Source organism: Spodoptera frugiperda, chromosome 15 (genome assembly GCF_023101765.2).
Source record: "Spodoptera frugiperda isolate SF20-4 chromosome 15, AGI-APGP_CSIRO_Sfru_2.0, whole genome shotgun sequence".
Taxonomy (NCBI): domain Eukaryota; kingdom Metazoa; phylum Arthropoda; class Insecta; order Lepidoptera; family Noctuidae; genus Spodoptera; species Spodoptera frugiperda.
Genome location: NC_064226.1, coordinates 5,690,349 through 5,710,377, shown reverse-complemented (window position 1 = coordinate 5,710,377; position 20,029 = coordinate 5,690,349). Strand labels below are relative to the sequence as shown.

The 20,029-nt window shown below is 33.6% G+C and overlaps 3 protein-coding genes across 3 annotated transcripts; all 3 read left to right on the top strand.

Annotated features, from left to right (window-relative positions):
- The first annotated feature begins 1,439 nt into the window (after positions 1 to 1,439).
- On the top strand, positions 1,440 to 5,373 carry LOC118271014 (odorant receptor 67c-like). The gene is given in 5 exon segments (XM_050698772.1): positions 1,440 to 2,433; positions 2,809 to 2,908; positions 2,998 to 3,099; positions 3,800 to 3,955; positions 5,260 to 5,373. Coding segments are annotated over 5 exon segments (1,230 nt in total). The 5' UTR covers positions 1,440 to 1,675.
- Positions 5,374 to 12,423: 7,050 nt separating this feature from the next.
- LOC126910622 (odorant receptor 2a-like) lies at positions 12,424 to 15,069 on the top strand. Its single transcript, XM_050699086.1, has 5 exons — positions 12,424 to 13,221; positions 13,390 to 13,489; positions 13,791 to 13,892; positions 14,617 to 14,772; positions 14,940 to 15,069. The coding sequence occupies exons 1-5, from the start codon at positions 12,446 to 12,448 to the stop codon at positions 14,994 to 14,996; spliced, it is 1,191 nt and encodes a 396-aa protein (XP_050555043.1). The 5' UTR covers positions 12,424 to 12,445; the 3' UTR covers positions 14,997 to 15,069.
- A 1,910-nt stretch (positions 15,070 to 16,979) lies between these two features.
- On the top strand, positions 16,980 to 19,729 carry LOC118275510 (odorant receptor Or1-like). The gene is made up of 5 exons (XM_035593502.2): positions 16,980 to 17,758; positions 18,286 to 18,385; positions 18,465 to 18,566; positions 18,903 to 19,058; positions 19,310 to 19,729. Exons 1-5 carry the CDS (start codon positions 16,980 to 16,982, stop codon positions 19,367 to 19,369), a joined length of 1,197 nt encoding a protein of 398 aa, XP_035449395.2. The 3' UTR covers positions 19,370 to 19,729.
- The last annotated feature ends 300 nt before the right edge of the window (positions 19,730 to 20,029 follow it).

The window sequence follows — 20,029 nt, the reverse complement described above, 5'->3', positions numbered from 1 at the left end:
TCATTCGATCACGTGCACGCAAGAAATGACGCGTAGCAAATTCGTAGCGACGGCTACGTCGTAGCGGGGACGTGGTAGTAGATACTGGCCCTGAAAAAGAATAACCAATATACACACGATGAAAAAACTATCTTATATGTTTGCCACAGACTCGAAGTACGTATTATTTTAAATCAAAGTACCTACTTGTCCAGTAATACATTTATCAACTGGACTCAAGATCAGCAGTGTTGGTAACAACTAGTGGACCTACGAAGCAGTAAGATCAAAATTAATGTTTAAGGAAAACTAATTTTAGAAAAGTAAATTAAGCGTCAAGTAATTAGCGAAAGCCAAGATGCCTTTAAGTATATTTGTACTTAAACCGCGATGTTCCCCTTTAATTGTTATTGCTTAAAGGAATTTCGAGGGTAGACCAGACGTACTCACAGCAATATTAAATTGAAATCAAAATTATCTGCTGTAATGATCCTATAATAGAAACTTCATTATGGATATAAAATTATTTCTTATTGTTATTTAGCTCTCTAGATTTTATTTGGTAGCTGTTTTGTGAAAATACGGTTATCTCAATTATTTAGGTAGCCGTTAGTTTCAATATTATGTTTCTAGTAATTATTACACACAGTGTTTACTAAAGCTTTATAAACAAGATGATATAAAAAATAAAAAGAATGGACGCGTTTTCATATTTGAATATAAAGACAAACAAACTATCCCATAAAATAAAATTAAAACGTAAGAACGTCGTCAACGCAGCGACGTAATTGATAGCCATCAAGTCGGGTACCCTATCAAAAGTTATAATATCAGTATGCATTAAATGAGCCGTGTGCGGTATCCGAGGCTTCCAAGAATTAAACGCTGAAGATTTTCGTGCCAGCGGCTCTCCCCCACGGTACAACCCCTGCAATTAAAACGCACCCGAAGGGTTGCACCGCTTTCCAAATTGCAAACACGTCCATTGTTTTAATCTACTCCTCTCGCAGGATCCTGGAATAAGGACTCCTAGTTTGCTTTGACCTCCTTGTCCTCAACACTCATGAACAATGAGGTCCCATAGGAGGGCTCTCCATTAGCTGGTCGGTTTCACTGGTGCGGAATCCACCGATGTATACTTGATTGAAATATTAATTTCATGCTTTTGTACTGACAGTTACGGTAGAATTAAATATTTGATAGGTACATACTTACAGCAGTAATCGTTTCAAGCAAGATGAGTTTACAAGATACATCAACTTATTTTTATATGGTTCTGTATTTTTTCTGCTTAATAATTATTATGATGGTATTAAGGGAGTAACAAAAACACAGATGTACGAAAATCTTGATATGCATTCCTAATTATTCGTAAACCGTTCATAAAAGTTTATCTAGTTAAGGAATAAAATAAATATCACAAGTTGTGAACACCCCTTATTGCAAAATACCGTGTCAAGCCATTTATCCACATTTTCCGTACAGAATAGGTGTGTAATTACTTCATACATATGATATAAGTGAAAGAATTGGATTATAAGAAAGGCGTAATAGGGGTAAAATACATAATGATACGTCTCCGCATGTTCAATTTTTAATTCAGGTAGAAGAAAATTAACGCTTTGCAGTATTATATAAAGACGTTACGTGTGTAAAAGTTGAGTAATATTTTCCGGGAATTCGAACGAACCGAACCATGCCGTCGGATCAATCGAAAATGTTTGACAATAGTTTCAGAATAGCAAAAATTTTCGGCATTTGGCCCGGGTTCAAACCATCCAGATACTACAAATTCTACTCTTTCATTTACCTTTTTGTGACATTTGTGTGTTACAATTTACTTCTTACTTTAAATTTACTTTATACGCCCCGGAAAATTGAATTATTACTCCGCGAAGTGATATTTTACTTCACGGAAATTACAGTTGCGACGAAAATTTTAACGATTCTCTTTATGCGTGATAAAATTATTGAAGCACTTAATTTAATTGATTGCGATGAGTTTGTAGGTGACTATGAAAATAAGGAGGGTATACTTTTCAAGACGAACATGGGCTTTAAATTGGGATGGAAATCATACTTGGTTCTATCGAATATTGCTTATTCGAGTCAAGTTGTCGCGCCTATATTCTTAGATATCTTACGAGGGACCAAGTCGGAATTGCCGATATGTAAATATTACTTTCTGAGTGATGAAGATCGGGAGTCCCATTTCCTTTTTTGGTTTATGTATCAATCTTTTGGCATGTATGGGCATATGATGTATAACGTGAACATCGATTCAATCATCGCAGGCCTTTTGCTGATAGCTATAGCTCAATTAAAGTTACTGAGTAATAATCTAACAAATTTCAAATTGTCCGACGAAGAAAGTAAATTGCCGAAAGATTCTCAAGACAAGATTCAAATAAGGAAACTCAACAAACTGTTAAGACATTACGAAGTTATTGTGAAGTAAGTTGCAACATTTCTAAATGTAAGATTGTGGTAGTATTGTGCTTATTAATTTCTTATAATAGCAATTATTAATTATTTTTATAATAGCAATCGTGAGACATACTAAATTAGCTAAAAATAACGGTTTACCAACGTACACTAATGGAGAAAAGATCTGCCACCACCACATCCACTGCAGCTCTACGACTGCGCATGACAGTAGGCTGTGCGACGCCGCCACGCTCCTTATGATGAAGAGTCCCTCTGTAACTCAAAACTAGTAGAGCTTTTCTCTATTAATGTACGTCAGTGTGATTTTCAACCGTGATTTTAGTTAATTTAGTATGTCTCACGATAGTTATTATAAACATTATTGCTTATTGTTTGTTTCAGTTACTGTGAAACGGTTCAGGATACATTGAGCGTCACATTGTTTTTTCAATTTAGCGTCGCATCTATCATTATATGCGTCGTGATGTGCGGTCTTCTTTTAGTAAGTATTAGAACATATCACTCACATTTTTTATATTGCATATATACTCTAAATATAAATTAACCTTTTTCTTTTCTTATGTTGTTCAGCCATCATCTACCGAAACAAGGGTGTTCCTCGTTATGTACCTACTAACAATGACGCTGCAAATATTTGTGCCAGGGTATCTAGGAACACAACTAACATACGGAGTGAGTACAATTTTTTCATACAATAAATACGAAATATACTTAATACATAACTTATGTTTTCCTGTTTACTCGTTATCATAAATATTTATTTAAACATAAGGCCGGTATTTGGAATATTATACGTAATGAGTTCCCCGAAGAACTCTGCGATAATGTGCCGAATTAATTATTATAGACGGAAAATAATTAACTTTTGATTTTGATTGGAAAGTTCGAGTGTTTTTCAACGTATCTATTTATATATTTTCTTTAAAAAAATACTATACTTTTTTCTGGTTCGAAGAAAGTCTATGTCATTTGACATAGGCTGGTAATGAAAAACTCCTATCTGAATCTGACCATATAATATATAACCAACAAAATACTGTTTAGACTGAACTGGATTAACCACCCATAATGATTGTTATTGATAGGCAAATAGATATTTTAATATGACAACTGTGGAGCGTCGGTTTAACGTAATCTTCATTTATCTATTACATAGGTACATAAAACAGATACACAGCATAATACGCAACAAAGTAAGCAATATACAACAATACATAGCAGACCATGTTTCCACAAGTATGTGCGTACAACATGACATGCAATGACTAGTGAATACTAACAGTTACTGTCTTATAATGATATTAGATACAAATCTTAGACAACTATCTCGAAATATTAGTACTATAACACTAACTAACAATTGGTTTTCTAGAGCGAAAGGTTAGTCACAGCAGCATATAGCAGTGAATGGCTTCCCAGATCTGAATCGTTCAAAAGTAGTTTGAAGCTCTTCAGGGAACGAGCTGGCAGACCGATGGTCATCTCAGGGTTGAAGATGTTTCCCCTATCACTCATCACTTTTACTTCAGTAAGTACCTATTAATTTTTTTCTTTTAAAAGATATCATAGGGAGAATATTATTTCGTATAGGGACAAACAAATGTATGATTAGAAAAAAAAGGACATTAGAACATTCTAATTCACATCACATCATCATCAACAGCCTATAAATAAAGCCAAAACCCTCTTCTCACTGCTGACCAAAAGCCTCTTCTCACACGAAGAAGGTTTGAGCATTATTCGCCACGCTTGCTCAATGCGGGTTCGCGATTTCAAACTTATAATTAGAAATTATAAGCTCAGGTTTCCTCACGATGTTTTCCTTCACCGTTTGTCAGTGGTGTCTAAATAATATGGGGAAGTACATATAACTCGGAAAAAGTCACCTTGGTACTTGCCGTTGCTAGATTTCGAACCCGCTTCTCATGCATGAGAAGTTGGCGTCATAATGGCGTCTTAAATCTCCGCCTCACCAAGAAAAATTCTAATTCGAAATACCCAAATAACCATTTCCCCAAACCGATGACAAACTCCTATTATTTGGCAAGGCTTTGTTATGAGTGTCTGCAATATTGAGTACACCAATTCCTAGAAGCTTATAGACTACCTAAGACCCTCGACTTTGCTCTAAGACCCTTACGAATAATGTACGTGGGCAAATCCTGACAAGATAACATGTAGGTAGTTCTAGGTAGGGATGCACAATAGATGCCAAAATTAACAAGTTGGTAGTATCCCAATTTGTTTTTATATCCGTGTCTTGTAGATTATTTTAAAACACGAGACACGTAATTTTTCTGCTCTTACAAAATTATATACCTTCGACGATACATTGTTTTGAAATATAGTATGACGTCACAATTCGCTCACTACATTTTATGGGGTAACGTGACGTAATGATCTCCCACTCCTGAACTTAACTAGGTTTTATCTGAGTGTTGTAACGTAATATGACAAAATACGTGTCTTTTATTTTTGACGGACTAATTCGATTTTAGACAAAGTTGGCTGCCGTGCAACGTGTAGCGGGTTCGATTCCCGCACGGAGCAACTCTTTATGTGATCCACATATTGTTGTTTCTGGTCTAGGTGTCATGTATATGTCAACTTGTATACTTGCAAACAGGAGAAAATCGAAGTGTGGGCAAAAGTTGAAAAAATCATTTCAAGCCCTGTGTCTACTTCCTTATTTCTCAGATAATTTTATAGAAATAATGTTAAATACTAAGTAGATAGTTTTAATTAACCTCTGCTGTGTAAAAAGGGCAAGATACCGCATAAATGTCGTCGTTCAGCAATTAAAGTGTATCATATTTTACCGCCCTGTTTCAGATTATGAAGACCGCTTACTCTTTCTTTACACTAATTAGAAACGTTCAAGAAGCATAGGAGGAATGAAAAATTAATGCTTTACCGCCGTCCTCTCCGGAGCTGCGGACTACCTAGCGGGTTTACCGGGGCTCCTACTAGAAAAGCAGGAATAGGAACGGGGTGGTTTTTAGTCAGTAAGAGTTTAACACTCTCTCGCCTCGCCCAAGGTGCGAGAAGTCATTGGATGAATTCGTCACCTCAAAAGAATAAAATAAAATAAAAGCCGCCGTAATCAGAGTCATTTAATGGTTACTTAACCCAGTCCTTAGAAATTGTTTTCGATATAAAATCGTTGCCTAGGAATAGTTTAAGTAATCATTAAATGGCTCTGAGAGCGTTAGTAAAAAGTTGAAATTGTTACTGAGTGTTAAAAATCGTCTTTGTTATTGCTTTAAAATTTACGTACTTATTCAGAAAATTAGAATAAAGTTAAAAAAATAATAATATTAACATTTACGTGTTTTAATAATAGTACTTTTAAGTTCACATTCATAAACAGAACTAAATTACCTATATTTCCCGTAGGATGACCAAAGTTAAACCCATTATATTTATGCTAATTTATACTTTAAAATAAATCATATTTGCAGTATCAGCATTTTTATTCATTGAAACCATAAACGGTCGTTTTTATTTGCCAAAAATCATTAAAACGCTGAGCCGAATTAAAATTAAAAAAATATATTTTATACGACAAATAAAATTTGTAATAGCAGTTTGAGCGCAGTCAAAGTGAAATGAAAGTAATAAAATGAATTTAATCGAATAAAAATATTAATTTATTCATGGAAGTTGACGCTCATTGGCATTGCGGTAACGGCCATTGCATCCAACGAAGCTTTTGGTTTATCGTTCGAGCGCGGCAAAGATATTGCCTAACTTTTTTTTTATAGATATGCTTTGAATTTGGAATACTTTCGTTTCGAATGTTTTACGAGTAAAACCGGCCAGTATTTTCGTTCCTTTAAAAAATGAATGTTTTTCTTTTGCACAGGATGTGTAAATAGAAGTCTTTTAAGTTATGTCATAAAATTATAACAACTTATAAAAGTAAGTGTACTGAATTTATGAGTTAGCATGAGCTTTTGTAGTTCTTAAATTCTTTAGAACTAAATCGTTACAAAAGAATAGTTTAATAAGGACTTAATAATTAAAATATTATATCATAGTCGCTGATTATGACAGTTACAGAATAAGCCTATAGGCACCTTTCTCCTCTTATCGTATCCAAACCATTACGTAACACAATTTAATTTTACATTACCTGTAATGTAAGCAAATATCACGTGCCAAAATCAACGTGACTCGCTTTGTTACAATAACCGTGTTAGTAAATTTTAATTGACGACAATTTCAAGTTTCGTCACTAATGAGTTTAGCGCAGGTGGCGCCACCTATTAGCGATACGTGAAATCTTATTCGTTAATCGTTTTCGAGTTATCGTTTTCTCGTACAGTCGACGAAATAACTAGCATATAGATATGTGAAAACTTACTAAGAAAGTTTTAGTATTCCTTGTTATTAAATGTTTTAATGAACATTCTTTTTTATTTAAAATCAACAATATTGCTTAGGTACGTATTTAATTTCTCTGCATTTGGGAAAACTGGTCTATTTCCAAATAACAACAGAAAATCTCAGTACCAAGCAGGTAGATTCTTACAAAATGTTCCCAACGAAAACAAAAAGATGACCAAAGCTGCACACACAAGGTATTAAGTAATCCACATTTGTAAAACAACGTCATGCTAAAGGAGTTGTACAAAAGACTGGGAACAATGTGTAAACTTTGTCTATTTACATAGTTATCATGTAACGCTCAGGCCGTCACTGGGGAGCACTGCTAATGACTCGGCTCATTAAACAACTTCCACCAGATATAAGTAAGTCTAAGTACTAGAATTTTCCAACTATATTAGGTACATTGTTCACCATTATAAAGAAAACGGTATCAAACTAAAGTTCAAAAATAGAATCGAACAATCAAAGAGTAAACACAATTAAATAAAAAAAGAACTATTATTATTTTTTATTTAAAAAAACGCGCCAAACAGTCCTGTCACTGGCCGTCGCGTCACCACGTTTTATATATTTTTTTATCAAGATATTCGAACCGAAAAAATATGAAATTGAATTTAATATTGAATCCGTTTTAATAAAAATAAAAATATATTTTTATTTTAAGAAAGTATTATTGTTGAGACATTTTTTTGCGATTAATTCTTTTGCGATTTCAATTTCATGTGTCCCTGGTAACAAAAACTTATTTTACCTTCGTTTTTTTAAACATGTCCCTTACATGTAGGTATATATAATATTGTATGGGGGCTAGACAAGGGCTCTCCAGTTAGTGTTAATGAGCTTGGTCATTACCGAGCGTGCGTGCCCCGGAAACAAGTTTCGCAAGGAAACTTAAACACCTTCCCAGAATAAACAGGAGCAACGGTCTAAGAAATCATAAAAGCTGACGTGTAATGGAGCATAACTACGGCCCAGCGTGTTGTCACAGATAATGCAAGCGTTTTATAAGCGACAACAAAATTGCAAATTAAATTTTACTTCACTAAATTTTTGTTTAAAATAAATAAAAATATTTTCTTGTATTGTAGCAATTTTTTTTTTTGATAATGTTATCGATAATCAATAGCAAATGATTAGGATTCATTTTTTTTGGTAAAGATAATATCGTACGTATAGGCATTATACAATTGTACAGTTGAATTTAAAAAAATAGAGATAACATCGCATGTTGACAGTATAAATAATATCTAATAATAAACAAAAACCAGAGCACAAAACAAACTCTAAACGTTCCAATTCCATTTTCAAACAGCTACTCTTCGCCTAGTATTTGCACTACATTTATTCTTCCTTTAAATAAAACCATTGCAAAAATAGTTTACCTAACCAATTAATTTGTAAAATCACAAGTCGCATCCCGGCTTTCAAGTTTAATTTAAACATTACAGCGAGATTCCCGACGGGCCGAGATTAATCACTCTCTATTTAAAAATTCAAATTATCCATTCTACGTGGCTACTTTCCGAATTCGGTCGGAAAACGAGAATTAATATTTAAAATTTTAGATCCTTAGACTTGGTTTTACTTGCAGATTTTGTTCAGGAGCGGTTTATTTATAGCTGAATATAATTTTGGTGTAAGATGAATTGAGTATTTAATAATATCGGGTAGAAAATGTTTTACGTGTTTTATTAAACATTCTCAATGTAATTGAATAATCATAACAACTTTTTTTATTTTTTTATTTATTAAATAATAATAAATCTAGTAGTTATTAAATATTATGTATCATAATTTAATTGTTCAAAAATAAAATTGCACCAGCAATGTTTTATCAGAACATTCGTTCCATATTCAAAAATTTAAAAATATATCTGTTTTTTTTTTAAATATCATGTCGATTTGTTTCAGCCAATCAGGGCTCTTTATTCACAACAATTTTCCACGCTATGATTATAATGGCGCAGTGATAGAATTTCCCGCTGTTTTGTCATATGTGGTTACCTATAAAATATTGTATAAGTACTTGTGACTTGTGATTAGTGATAATTATCTTAAGAAGTTTACTTATCGTCAACTGAATCAAGAAGAAATCGAGTGAGTCCTAGAAATATGTATAAGTACCTAATAACCTTTCATTACACCACAAAAATCTATTCAAATATTTTCCTCGCATCATTAGCGCTTTGCAACTCAGATATTTTATGTAACCTATAACAATGGCTTCACACTTATCTGAGGAACGCAACGCGACGCAAAACACTTCACACCAGGTAGCTAGAGTCTCAAGCAAAACAATAGAAGGTAAAGAGCTTCCATCGGGCCGGGATGATGTGCTCACGTAACGAACCCCTCGAGGCATGCTTTATCCTCTGAATAAAAATAACACAGTACGTACACAATCAGTTGATACTACCTGTAAACGCGTCTGCCTTTGGGCGCTATACATTTTCCTTGACAGAAAAATAAAAATCTATCTAGGTTTGCTTTCTGCGGGCAATGGTAATGTGTTTCGGCTTATGTTTAGTTCTTAATGTTTGTGTTTGTGTAGGATTAATATGTGTTGTACTCGTACTTAACCTAGGTAGCTCAGGATTTCGTGTTTAGTAATAATGCATTGTTGAAAGGAAAGAAATGCGAGGAAAAAAATCATTGCTTTCGTGGTTATTTATTTTGACGTTATTAGCACTTTTTCTGTAAAGAAAATACAAATTAGTATCTTCTTAAATAAATCAAGGTATTTAATTATAAAATGTGGCAATAGGCTCACCCCTATTACATGGGACTTATAACACAAATGGTGAAAAGTGGGTGTACATTGTATAGCGGCATTACTGCCGTAATATGCACCTCTGCCTACCCCTTCGGGGATAAAAAGGCGTGACGTTGCTAATTATAAAACCACCCGTTCCATAAAACTGCACACTTTCATAACGACATGCATGAAACTAACAAGTTAATACCAAAAACTACTCTCATTTTTGTTCTCATATAAAAGTTTTTCATAATTGAGAGTGTTCCAACCACCTAGAACTGAGCATCACTAGATTTCAAACAATAATTTTCGTTCGACGCCGAAAGTTACCTGTTGAGGCAGAAGTTTATCATACGTGAAAACAACACTGGAACTTTCCAACTTTGCCAACGGGACAACAGTTTTCACCTTTATTATGCATAGAGGGAAATGTGATAAATTGCCATTTTGCCATATTATGTACATAGCTGTTACGCTTTTAGGAAAATTGCTGTTCATGTTTTGGCCAATGCTTAGATATTTATAGTATCAAATAGGGATGATGACGGGGTATGAAAATTAAAAATCTGTTTAGTCCGTCAGTTAGATAATGAAAAAATATTAGACACATATTTTGTCATATAAGATAACAATACTTAGATAAAAGAAATCAAAGTTAAAACAAAGGAAAAACGCAATTTCCACGTATAAAATGTACCAAGAAATGACGGCAAGCAACATTTCAAATCAAGTAAGAAAAAAAAACGCATCTAATATTTTAAAATAATCTACAAGACGGACATTCAAATGAAACTTAGTCATCTACCCTATGATATGTGTCTGTTCATCAACATAATATACGGACGTTAAAAAAGGCCCAGGTTCCAATCCAAAAAGCGAAACCTTTACGCAGATGTCGTTAATTAACTTACACAATTACAATATGTACATGTTATTATTTGCATTTATTTATCCAATTTGCAAAGAAAGTTGTAATATTAAATTCACAAAGTTTACTTACCGCGTTCATGAATATTGAATAAAAAGAACAAACATACAAAAACTGGGATACAATAAGGATATCCCAATATCCCCGTAGACCGGAGTGGCCCGAGGGCTCAATAAAATAAAATTCATTTCAGTTTTTTAAAACGAACTTGTATGAAATAAAATTTTGTATGTTGGGTCATGGTTGTTCGTAGGAGACGAGTCGGATATTTTAAATTAATACTGTTGACATATTTTTTAAAATCTTTGGATAAGTGAATAAATATTTTTTAATTATTTTATGAAGAAAATCCTATAATAATATGTATAATCAAGGCAAAAAAACTTTGTTGCCTCGGAGGGCGATATATGTATATATATATTTGTATGTTTATATTGTATATATTGTATTATGTATGTATTATATTATATGTATAATACAAATAATAATATATCATTTGTTACCTATTTTATTCTTATCTACCACTTTGTTGCACCGACCACATTCTCACTGCATCATCTAAAGGTTGGCTAGCAAGAATGCCTATGGCATTAAGCCCACCATTGTACATTATGTTGCAAAAAGTTAAATAAATAAAATAAATAACTAAATTCCTACAAAATTTGGTCCTTGGTCAGAAAGTGGCTAGTTTCTGAGGTATTCAACATTTTTGGGAAAAAGTCGGCTTGGAGAACAGGAGTAGTAACGGGGTGGTTTTTAGTCAGTATAAGTCTGACACTCCCTCTCGCTTCACTCTAGGCGGGAGCAGTCATTGCGCTTGAGTTTTACTATATGCAATTAAAATTTTGTTTACTACAGGTGATTATTATGCTAAACATTACTTGATTATGACTTGTAAAAGAGATTTTAATTCATTCGATTAAGTCATTTAATAGTTTTAAAAGACAATTAGAGTATTTTAATTTGAAAACTAACTTTTGATTGAAATCACAACCATGTTATGAGTTTAGTTGACATTTTATTATGCAAGCTAACAAGTTACGAACAATCTTTTTGAACAGTTTTTGATAATGATTTTTCCAACTGTTTCATTAAAAAGTTTGAAAAACTTACATAAAGATTTTTAACCGACTTCAAAACAAAAGGAGGTTCTTAATTTGACCTATATGTACGTATGTTTGTGCGCGATTATCCTACATCATTTTCCAATAGATTCTAATAGAATGGCATTTATTGTAATTTTGTCTTTGGAAACTTTTCACTTTGAAGTTTTAATGTTCTTTGCTAGTGTATACAGTCTTTAATTAGATTAAAAATTAAATGCATTTTTTCTAGTTCAGTACTAATGACAAACTAGACACTTGTATAGGATCAATACTTTAAGAATTGTGGAGTTGCTTGTTGTTCTGCGTGTATTGTTTTTTTCCTTAATTCCACACTAGGATATTCTCCGATTATGTGGATATGTTCACAAATACATAATTTCACATAACCTTCACATCACAACAATTTCTATATTAGACAAAGAATGGTCCCGTCCATATATTATAGGATTCGAAACCATTTTTCCTAGATACCTCAGAACTGAAATGTATGCATACCTACCCCATTTTTTTTTGAGTAGGCCACATCACTTCAATTGAGTTCTCCTGCCCAGGTGCGCGAGAGGTGGAGTGTCAGACTCTTACTGACTGAAAACTTCCCCGTTCCTACTCTTACTTTAAACCAGAGCCCCGGTAATCCCCCTAGGTTGTCCGCAGGACGCATATCCATAGTTTGAAAAAAAATATCGTATAATTGGACAAAACGTGTATTTATGACGTGAATAAAAATGTCTAATATAAACGACACTCTACTGAACTATGTTCTGCAGTCGATATTAATAACTGACTAATAGAAAGAGAACACTTACTACGACGCATTCGTTCATTCACAGACTAGTAATGGAATTCCATCAAATAGACTGTTTTAACATCAACATGAGGTTTTTCAAATTTCTCGGTGTTTGGCCGGGTAACAATCCGTGGCGCTTTTACAACTACTATAGTAAAGCATTCATTATGGCCTTTGTTATTATTTTCATTTTACTGTTTTCCATCAACTTTTATTTCCTACCTAGACAATTGGATATTTTTATAGAAGAAACAATCATTTACTTCACTGACCTAGCAGTGACGTCTAAAGTTCTTACCTTTGTATTTATGAATGAAGAAATAACTGAGATTTTAGACATACTTGAATGTGACTTGTTTCAACCCGAAGATGATGAAGGAATGATTATTCTGGAAAAAGCTAAGAAGTTTAACAAGACTTATTGTAAGATTATTATGACTGTTTCGTATTTATCTAGTACGTTACATATTCTGTCTCCGTTGATCAACCATCTTGTTTTTGGCGTAGAGTTATTGCTGCCGATCTGTCGTTACGCTTTCATTTCTGATGAGTACAGATTGATGTTCATTTATCCTATTTATCTGTATCAGAGTGTATCCATACATTTCCATGTGTTGTACAATGTGAATGTAGATATATTCTTCTTTGGTCTGATGGTGCTAGCAATAGCACAGTTAGATATACTTGATAAAAAGTTGAGGAAAGTCACAGAAGAAAAAAAGAATGAAGATACTGATGGAGAGGTATCAAGGACACCGATAGACGAAAATAAGAAAGACGTCATGAAAATAAATCAATGTATCATACATTTCATTAAAGTATGCAGGTAAGATAAGCCTTCGTTGAGAATTTAATTAATTCAGCTGATTGGAGGATTGACTGGAAAAGAAACGTGGAATAGGGGCAACAAAAAGATGAAGAAATTAATTCAAAGTTTAATTCCAGTTTAACATCTACTTTATACATAAATTAATAGAGTTTTCATTGTTTCCAGGTTTTGTGAGCTGATCGAAGAAGTATTCAGTGCGACATTATTTGTACAATACAGTGCAGCGTCTTGTATTATATGCGTTTGTCTGTCCAGATTTACAATGGTAATAATAACATTCTTTATAAGCAATAACTATCGTGAAACATACTAAATTAACTAAAAAATCACGCTTTACTCACGTATATTTATGGAGAAAACTCTACGTTGGCGCAGACGCGCCAACGTCGCCGCGTTTGCGCTGCTCGTGATGAAGAGTCCCTCTGTGAATCGAAATTAGTAGAGCTTTTGTCCATTAATATACGTGAGTAAACCGTGATGTTTTAGTTATAATAATATACTTAGTAAATATTTTAATGGTTGACAACTTTGAATAGTATTTTACAATATATTTTTTTTGGTTTTAGCCTGCAGAAATGGGTTATATCGTATTTTTGGCTTCCTACATGTCCTTGATGATTCTACAGATGATGGCTCCTTGTTGGCTTGGTACTCGTCTTATGGATAAGGTATTAGTTATTTATAAAACAAATTAATTACATCTAGATGTGCCTAATTGTGAAGTTCTGAAGTATTTCTTAGTATCGTCGGTAAAAGTATTTTTAAAGAGTGTGAGTGTTTTTTATTTTCGGATTCCTTATAATATAGAGAAAGCTTATTATTATCTGCTTTATTATTGTTTATTCTTCTTAAAGATCGTAACTGGGTTGGTATGGTTCTGTTAAAAATATTATTTTTTTGAATAACTTACAGACTGACAGGTAAGTATTGCTATTAGGTAACGCGAAATCTAGGTCAGATTTAGAATTCGTTTTTTGTAAAGCACTCTCAGCATAAAAAGTAAATCTTAGTGAGTGGCAATGTTATAGGCTATCTAACACCGCTTTACGACCCTTAGGAGGGAAGCACGTGTCTTACAAAATGTATGTGGGAAAATATGCAAAATCGTCTCAAGAGACAACGATAAAAAATCACGAACGATAAAACGAGCAAGCAACCGATTTTGTTAAAAAAAGTGTAGTAGTACCTAAGAACTTGGCTTTCATAATTTGTCGTAAACCTCATCATTTATGTCCCTCAGTAATACCTATGTGCATCGAATTGGTGATATAGGTATACGTTGTTTCACGTTCTGTGAAGCCAACGTATCATTCTGGCCGAGCCAGCCCATTCATACCGAAGCATTATTGCTCTCCTTCGTGATATCTATATCTATCTTTTTTCTTATTTCAGAGCCAACTTCTCGCATTTTCGGTCTACAATTGCGACTGGATATCACGATCGCGTCAGTTCAAGAGCAACATGCGTTTCTTTGTAGACAGGGCTAACAAACCTCTCTCTATTACTGGCGGCAAAATGTTCAAGTTATCATTGGATACGTTTACTTCTGTAAGCTCTTTTATAGAGATTTAAAACTGCTTATGTTCTTTGTTATAATATAACTACTTTGTTCTATATGACTATATAAGTACTGTTGTTTGGTACTTGGTTTGTGGTTATATTATTGCAAAAAGTTTAATTTTAAAAACATTAATTTTGTTCTGTTTACGTTTCAGATTATGAACTCGGCTTATTCATTCTTCACTCTTCTCCAGCACTTTCAAAAAGAGTAAAATTGTTTTTTTTTTGTAATAGAAAAGCTTTGGAATACTTTTAAGCTACCATACTCTCCTCTAGTAATAAGTTACATAGGTACACACAAAATCTATAATAAGCAAATAATGTTTAATAATAAATATATCGTAATATTGTTATTTTCACTAAAATAAAAGTATGTACACTATAAAATATTATGATTGTGTTGTATTTTAAATAAATAAATAAAACCTACGCCAGTCTACTATTTATTTTAGTTAAACGTATATCCAATACGATAGTATGTGTATGTGAGAGTGAATAAATGTGAGTGTGTATATGTGAGCGCGTGTTGTGTGAGTGTGTGAATGCGAGTGTTATGTGTGTGTGCGTACGAGTATAGTGTGTTTATGTATGGAAGTAGCTACTGCACAACAATACAATAATTTTAATATTTCGTATTTCTTTCGAAAATTGTTTTCTAAATGTGGACATAATGTTGTCCTGCATTGTAAGGGGTAGGCCCTTAAATTACAGGACAACATTATGACTATCTTTACCATGAAGCCACAAACTTCATTTCCAGAAAAAATGCCATTGAGCTAAAGTTCACCCTAAAATGCCCGATCCCCTTTAAAGGACGGTGAGCAAAAATATATCGGAATTAGTCCTAGAGCCCGATCAGAGATGAATCATAAAGTATTTAAATGATACATTTATTAAAAAGAAAAACGACTAGTTACATATTATTATATTATAGTAAAACAATGCAACGTCACTCCTTTTATTCCCAAAGGGGTAGGCAGAGGCGCACATTACGGCACCCAATGCTGCTATAAAATACAAAATAAATCCACTTTACCATTTGTGTTATAAGACCTATGTAATAGGGATGAGCCTATTCCAGACTCCTTGCTGCTACTGAGAAATTTTTGAAAAACCAAAAAAAGCCCGGTAATTCTTCGCCTGACCAGGGAATCTATCCCGAGACCTTTTGTCTGGCAGTCGCGCTTGCAAGCACTCGACCAACGAGACAGTCTTACAACGAGTGTATAGAAAAGAGACCCAATAAATAATCAAATTAATTGACATTTAAATACTACAATTTAAACTCAATCTTAAAATAACAGATTTAATTATAATAATCCTTTGTCTTTAACTTATTACTACAACAAAGACTTTTCGAGAGGCCTTTATAAATAAATTTTCACGAGTTTTTGTGTCACTTAAAACTGTTAATTAGGACGGATCCCTAGTTCCGTTTCGTAGATGGACGAACGTCACCTTTGCTAATTGCATCTCATTTAAAAATACGGAACCAGCAATTAACCTACATCCTTTTCCCAACGGCCCCTGTTGTAATAGAAACGGCACTTATTGTAATTATTCCCCTTTGATAAATTCCCATGAAAAAAGGTCCACTATTCACTTTGAAAGCATTTACTTTCTTTACTAGTGTGTATATAGTCTTTAATTAGACAATGAAATGCATTTTTGTAGTTAGGTTCTAATGACAAGCTGGACACCTTTAAAGGATTAATACTATTAAAAAGTATGGAGTTGTTTAGTTGCTCAATTTTTTGCGGATTAGGTAAATCATACCACAAAATTCAAAATTTTACTCATACATTAAAACTAAATACGGTAGAATACCGGTCGGTTACATTTTGAGACCAATTTTGTTACCGTACCACGATGGAAAAATTATGGAATTTCTAATCTATCGTGATTTTCCACATGAGTTGCTCTTAGTGAATTTCTTCAAGTAAGGCGTCAATAAATTGCATTTTCCTGTCACTAAACACATGTCGTACACACATATTTTTTCCATACTTTGCAATCAATGACAGGTTTTCATCAAACAAAATTTTATAATACAAACGATACTCTACTCAATTCATGTTCTGCAATTCACCGCAGGTATTCTTTTTTTGTGGTCAGTAGTCAATAGCACAGCCGATCACAAAACAGAAAGAAGACTTACCTACAATAAATTTCACTCATTCATTTACAAACGAATCATGAAATTCCATCAAATAGACTGTTTTAATATAAACATGAGGTTTTTCAAATTCCTTGCCATTTGGCCGGGTAACAATCCGTGCCGTTATTACAACTACTATAGTAAAGCATTCATTATGTTCTTTGTTATTATCTTCTATTTACTGTTTTCCATTAACTTTTATTTTCTACCTAGACAATTGGATATTTTTATTGAAGAAATGATATTTTATTTCACTGACCTCGCTGTAACATCTAAAGTTTTGACCTTCGTTTTAATGCATGACCAAATAATTGAGATCTTAGATGTACTCGAATGCGAAGTTTTTCAACCAGACGACGATGAAGGTTCGATTATTTTGGAAAAAGCTAAGAAGTTTAACAAGTCTTATTGGAAGATTGTCATGAGCGTTTCGTACCTTTCTAGCTTGGTACACATTCTGTCTCCATTGATCAGCCATTTAATTTTGAACGTAGAATTGCTGTTGCCTGTCTGTCGTTACGCTTTCATCTCTGATGAGTACAGATTGATGTTCATTTATCCTATTTATCTGTATCAAAGTGCATCTATACATTTTCATATGTTGTACAATGTGAATGTAGACTCATTCTTTCTCGGCTTGATGGTGCTGGCTATAGCACAGTTAGATATCCTTGACACAAAGTTAAGGAAAGTTACAGATGACTATAAAATTGAAGAAGCTGACGCAGATGTTTCAAGGCTACGGACGGATAGTAGAAATAAAGAAGACGTCATGAAAATGAATCAATGCATCATACATTTTATTAAAGTGTGCAGGTAAGATACTTATTTATTCGACACTATGGTCATAGGACCAGTTGTTTAACTAGGGGCTGAAGAGATCGACACCAGAACAGACAGACTAACAGAACTAGGATGAATTTGATCGATGACAAACAGTTGGTTATGTAACCTCTGACACTGAGTATGGATAGTAATCCTTATTCCTGTATACACTTTTTTTTGAGGTGGGAAAATCATCCAATGACTTCTCCCGCCTTGGGCGAGGCGAGAGGGAGTATCAGACTTACTTACTAAAAACCACCCCGTTCCTACTCCTGCTTTTCAAACCGAAGCCCCAGTAAGCCCGTCAGGTATTCCGCAGCATTCCTATATACACTTGACGTCCTAATGTCCAAAGTGAAGGAAGTAACTGCTATTCCGTAACTCCGTACTCAGAGTCACTCTGACTAAGGACTGGTTCTTAGCAATTGTTTCCGAAACAAAATCGTTATTAAGGAATAGTTTAAGTAATCATTAAATGTCTTCAAGTACGGCAGTAATACAGTTTTCTTTATTTTCAGATTTTGTGAGCTCGTTAAAGATGTATTCAGTGTGACACTATTTGTGCAATTCGGTGCAGCTTCATGCATTATATGCGTGTGCTTGTTGAGATTTACTATGGTAACTTTATTTTCTTTAAAATACATTTGAAATCGGATAAACATTTTAAAATAATTTGTAATGTGTTTGCTGGTTTCAGCCTGCACCAATGGGCTATTACATATTTTTGGGTACTTACATGTCCGTGATGATTTTACAAATAATGGCACCTTGTTGGCTTGGTACTCGTATTATGGTTAAGGTACTTATATTTTTATAAATTTATTGCTAATGCTTATAAATTACTAATAAATTACTCGACTAGTTTCAAGCTCATGTAATTATTTGACGAGGAACTCGACTAGTTTAAAGCCGTGCTAGAGGCTCATATTCATGAGCAGAATTCTGCAACACAAGACGCGGCGACTGTCGCGGCGAAGTCATGTCTAAACTAGTCGAGTGCTTCGTCATATAATTACGTGAGTTAGCCGAAAAATATAAGAATTAATTATGTTTCCCGAAACTTATAATATAAGGAATGCTTATAAACTTGCAATTTGGAAATTTAATAATATAAATTGTGTTCGTCTTATTTCAGAGTCAGCTGCTTGCATTCTCTGTTTACAATTGCGACTGGACATCTCGATCGCGGCAGTTCAAGAGCAACATGCGTTTCTTTGTGGACAGGGCTAACAAACCTCTCTCTATTACTGGCGGCAAAATGTTCAAGTTATCATTGGACACGTTTACTTCTGTAAGTCTTAGAAAATGTTATTCATAATTATGGTTTTCCTCCTTATTAATCAGTGTAGTAATGGTTGGCCATTGGCAGATGAATTAGGGATAATAATAAGGTCTCCAAAAATTTTAAAGATTCTAGAAAGGCCAACAAATTGTAGAACCCGTGTCTTGTAGGTATCATATTGTGTTTTAATGAAGTAAAGTAGTAATAATTCAGTTGAAATTTGATTTACTTACTAATTTACTTTTTTATTATTTTTTCAGATTATAAACTCAGCTTATTCATTCTTTACTCTTCTCCAGCACTTTCAAAAAGAAAAATAACTTTTTGTCTCTACTTAGAAAACAAAACCAATATCTTCGCTTCTAATGATGATGATGATGACGAATATCACTAGGATAAAGTCATCCCTTTTTCTTCTTCTTTGTATATAAAATGTTGACTCATAGAACGTTCAATGACATGTTTTACCATAATGCACCTTAGGTTCATTAATTATAATTTAAATTACCCAGTCGTTCTCAAAGTTAGAGACATTAGGCATAGCCTGCTGTGTATTTAGATTGACGTCGTTTGATATTAAAATTAGTTTATGTTTAAGATTGATTACCTTTCATACCGAATAACTTAATTAAGGCAAATGTACACAATGTTTCATTTATGATCTGAATACTTAATTTTTAGTTCTGAATATTAATTGAAATAAAATCTTTTTTTTGTTAAGTGACTTGATTTTTATTGATGCAGTAGTGTTCTTTGAAATTATAGAAAGGTATAATAACTATTGTGAGACGTATACTGAAAATCCCACGTAAATATACTGAGTAGGCTATGCGACCAATTTTTCGCGGGACGCTGCTACATGAAAGAGTCCCTCTGTGACTATGACGACTAGTAGAGGTTTGCTTGTACGTGAATAAATCAAATTTTTTGTCAAGAAAGCCGTGGGCGCTGCTCATGAGGAAGAGTCCCTCTGTGACTTG

Coding starts and splice junctions, on each gene's coding strand:
- LOC126910622 (XM_050699086.1), top strand. CDS start 12,446: ATGGAATTCCATCAAATAGACTGTTTTAACATCAACATGAGGTTTTTC. Junction 13,222..13,389: donor CATTTCATTAAAGTATGCAG/GTAAGATAAGCC, acceptor CATTGTTTCCAG/GTTTTGTGAGCTGATCGAAG. Junction 14,773..14,939: donor CATTGGATACGTTTACTTCT/GTAAGCTCTTTT, acceptor TTTACGTTTCAG/ATTATGAACTCGGCTTATTC.
- LOC118275510 (XM_035593502.2), top strand. CDS start 16,980: ATGAAATTCCATCAAATAGACTGTTTTAATATAAACATGAGGTTTTTC. Junction 18,386..18,464: donor GCTTGTTGAGATTTACTATG/GTAACTTTATTT, acceptor TGCTGGTTTCAG/CCTGCACCAATGGGCTATTA. Junction 19,059..19,309: donor CATTGGACACGTTTACTTCT/GTAAGTCTTAGA, acceptor TTATTTTTTCAG/ATTATAAACTCAGCTTATTC.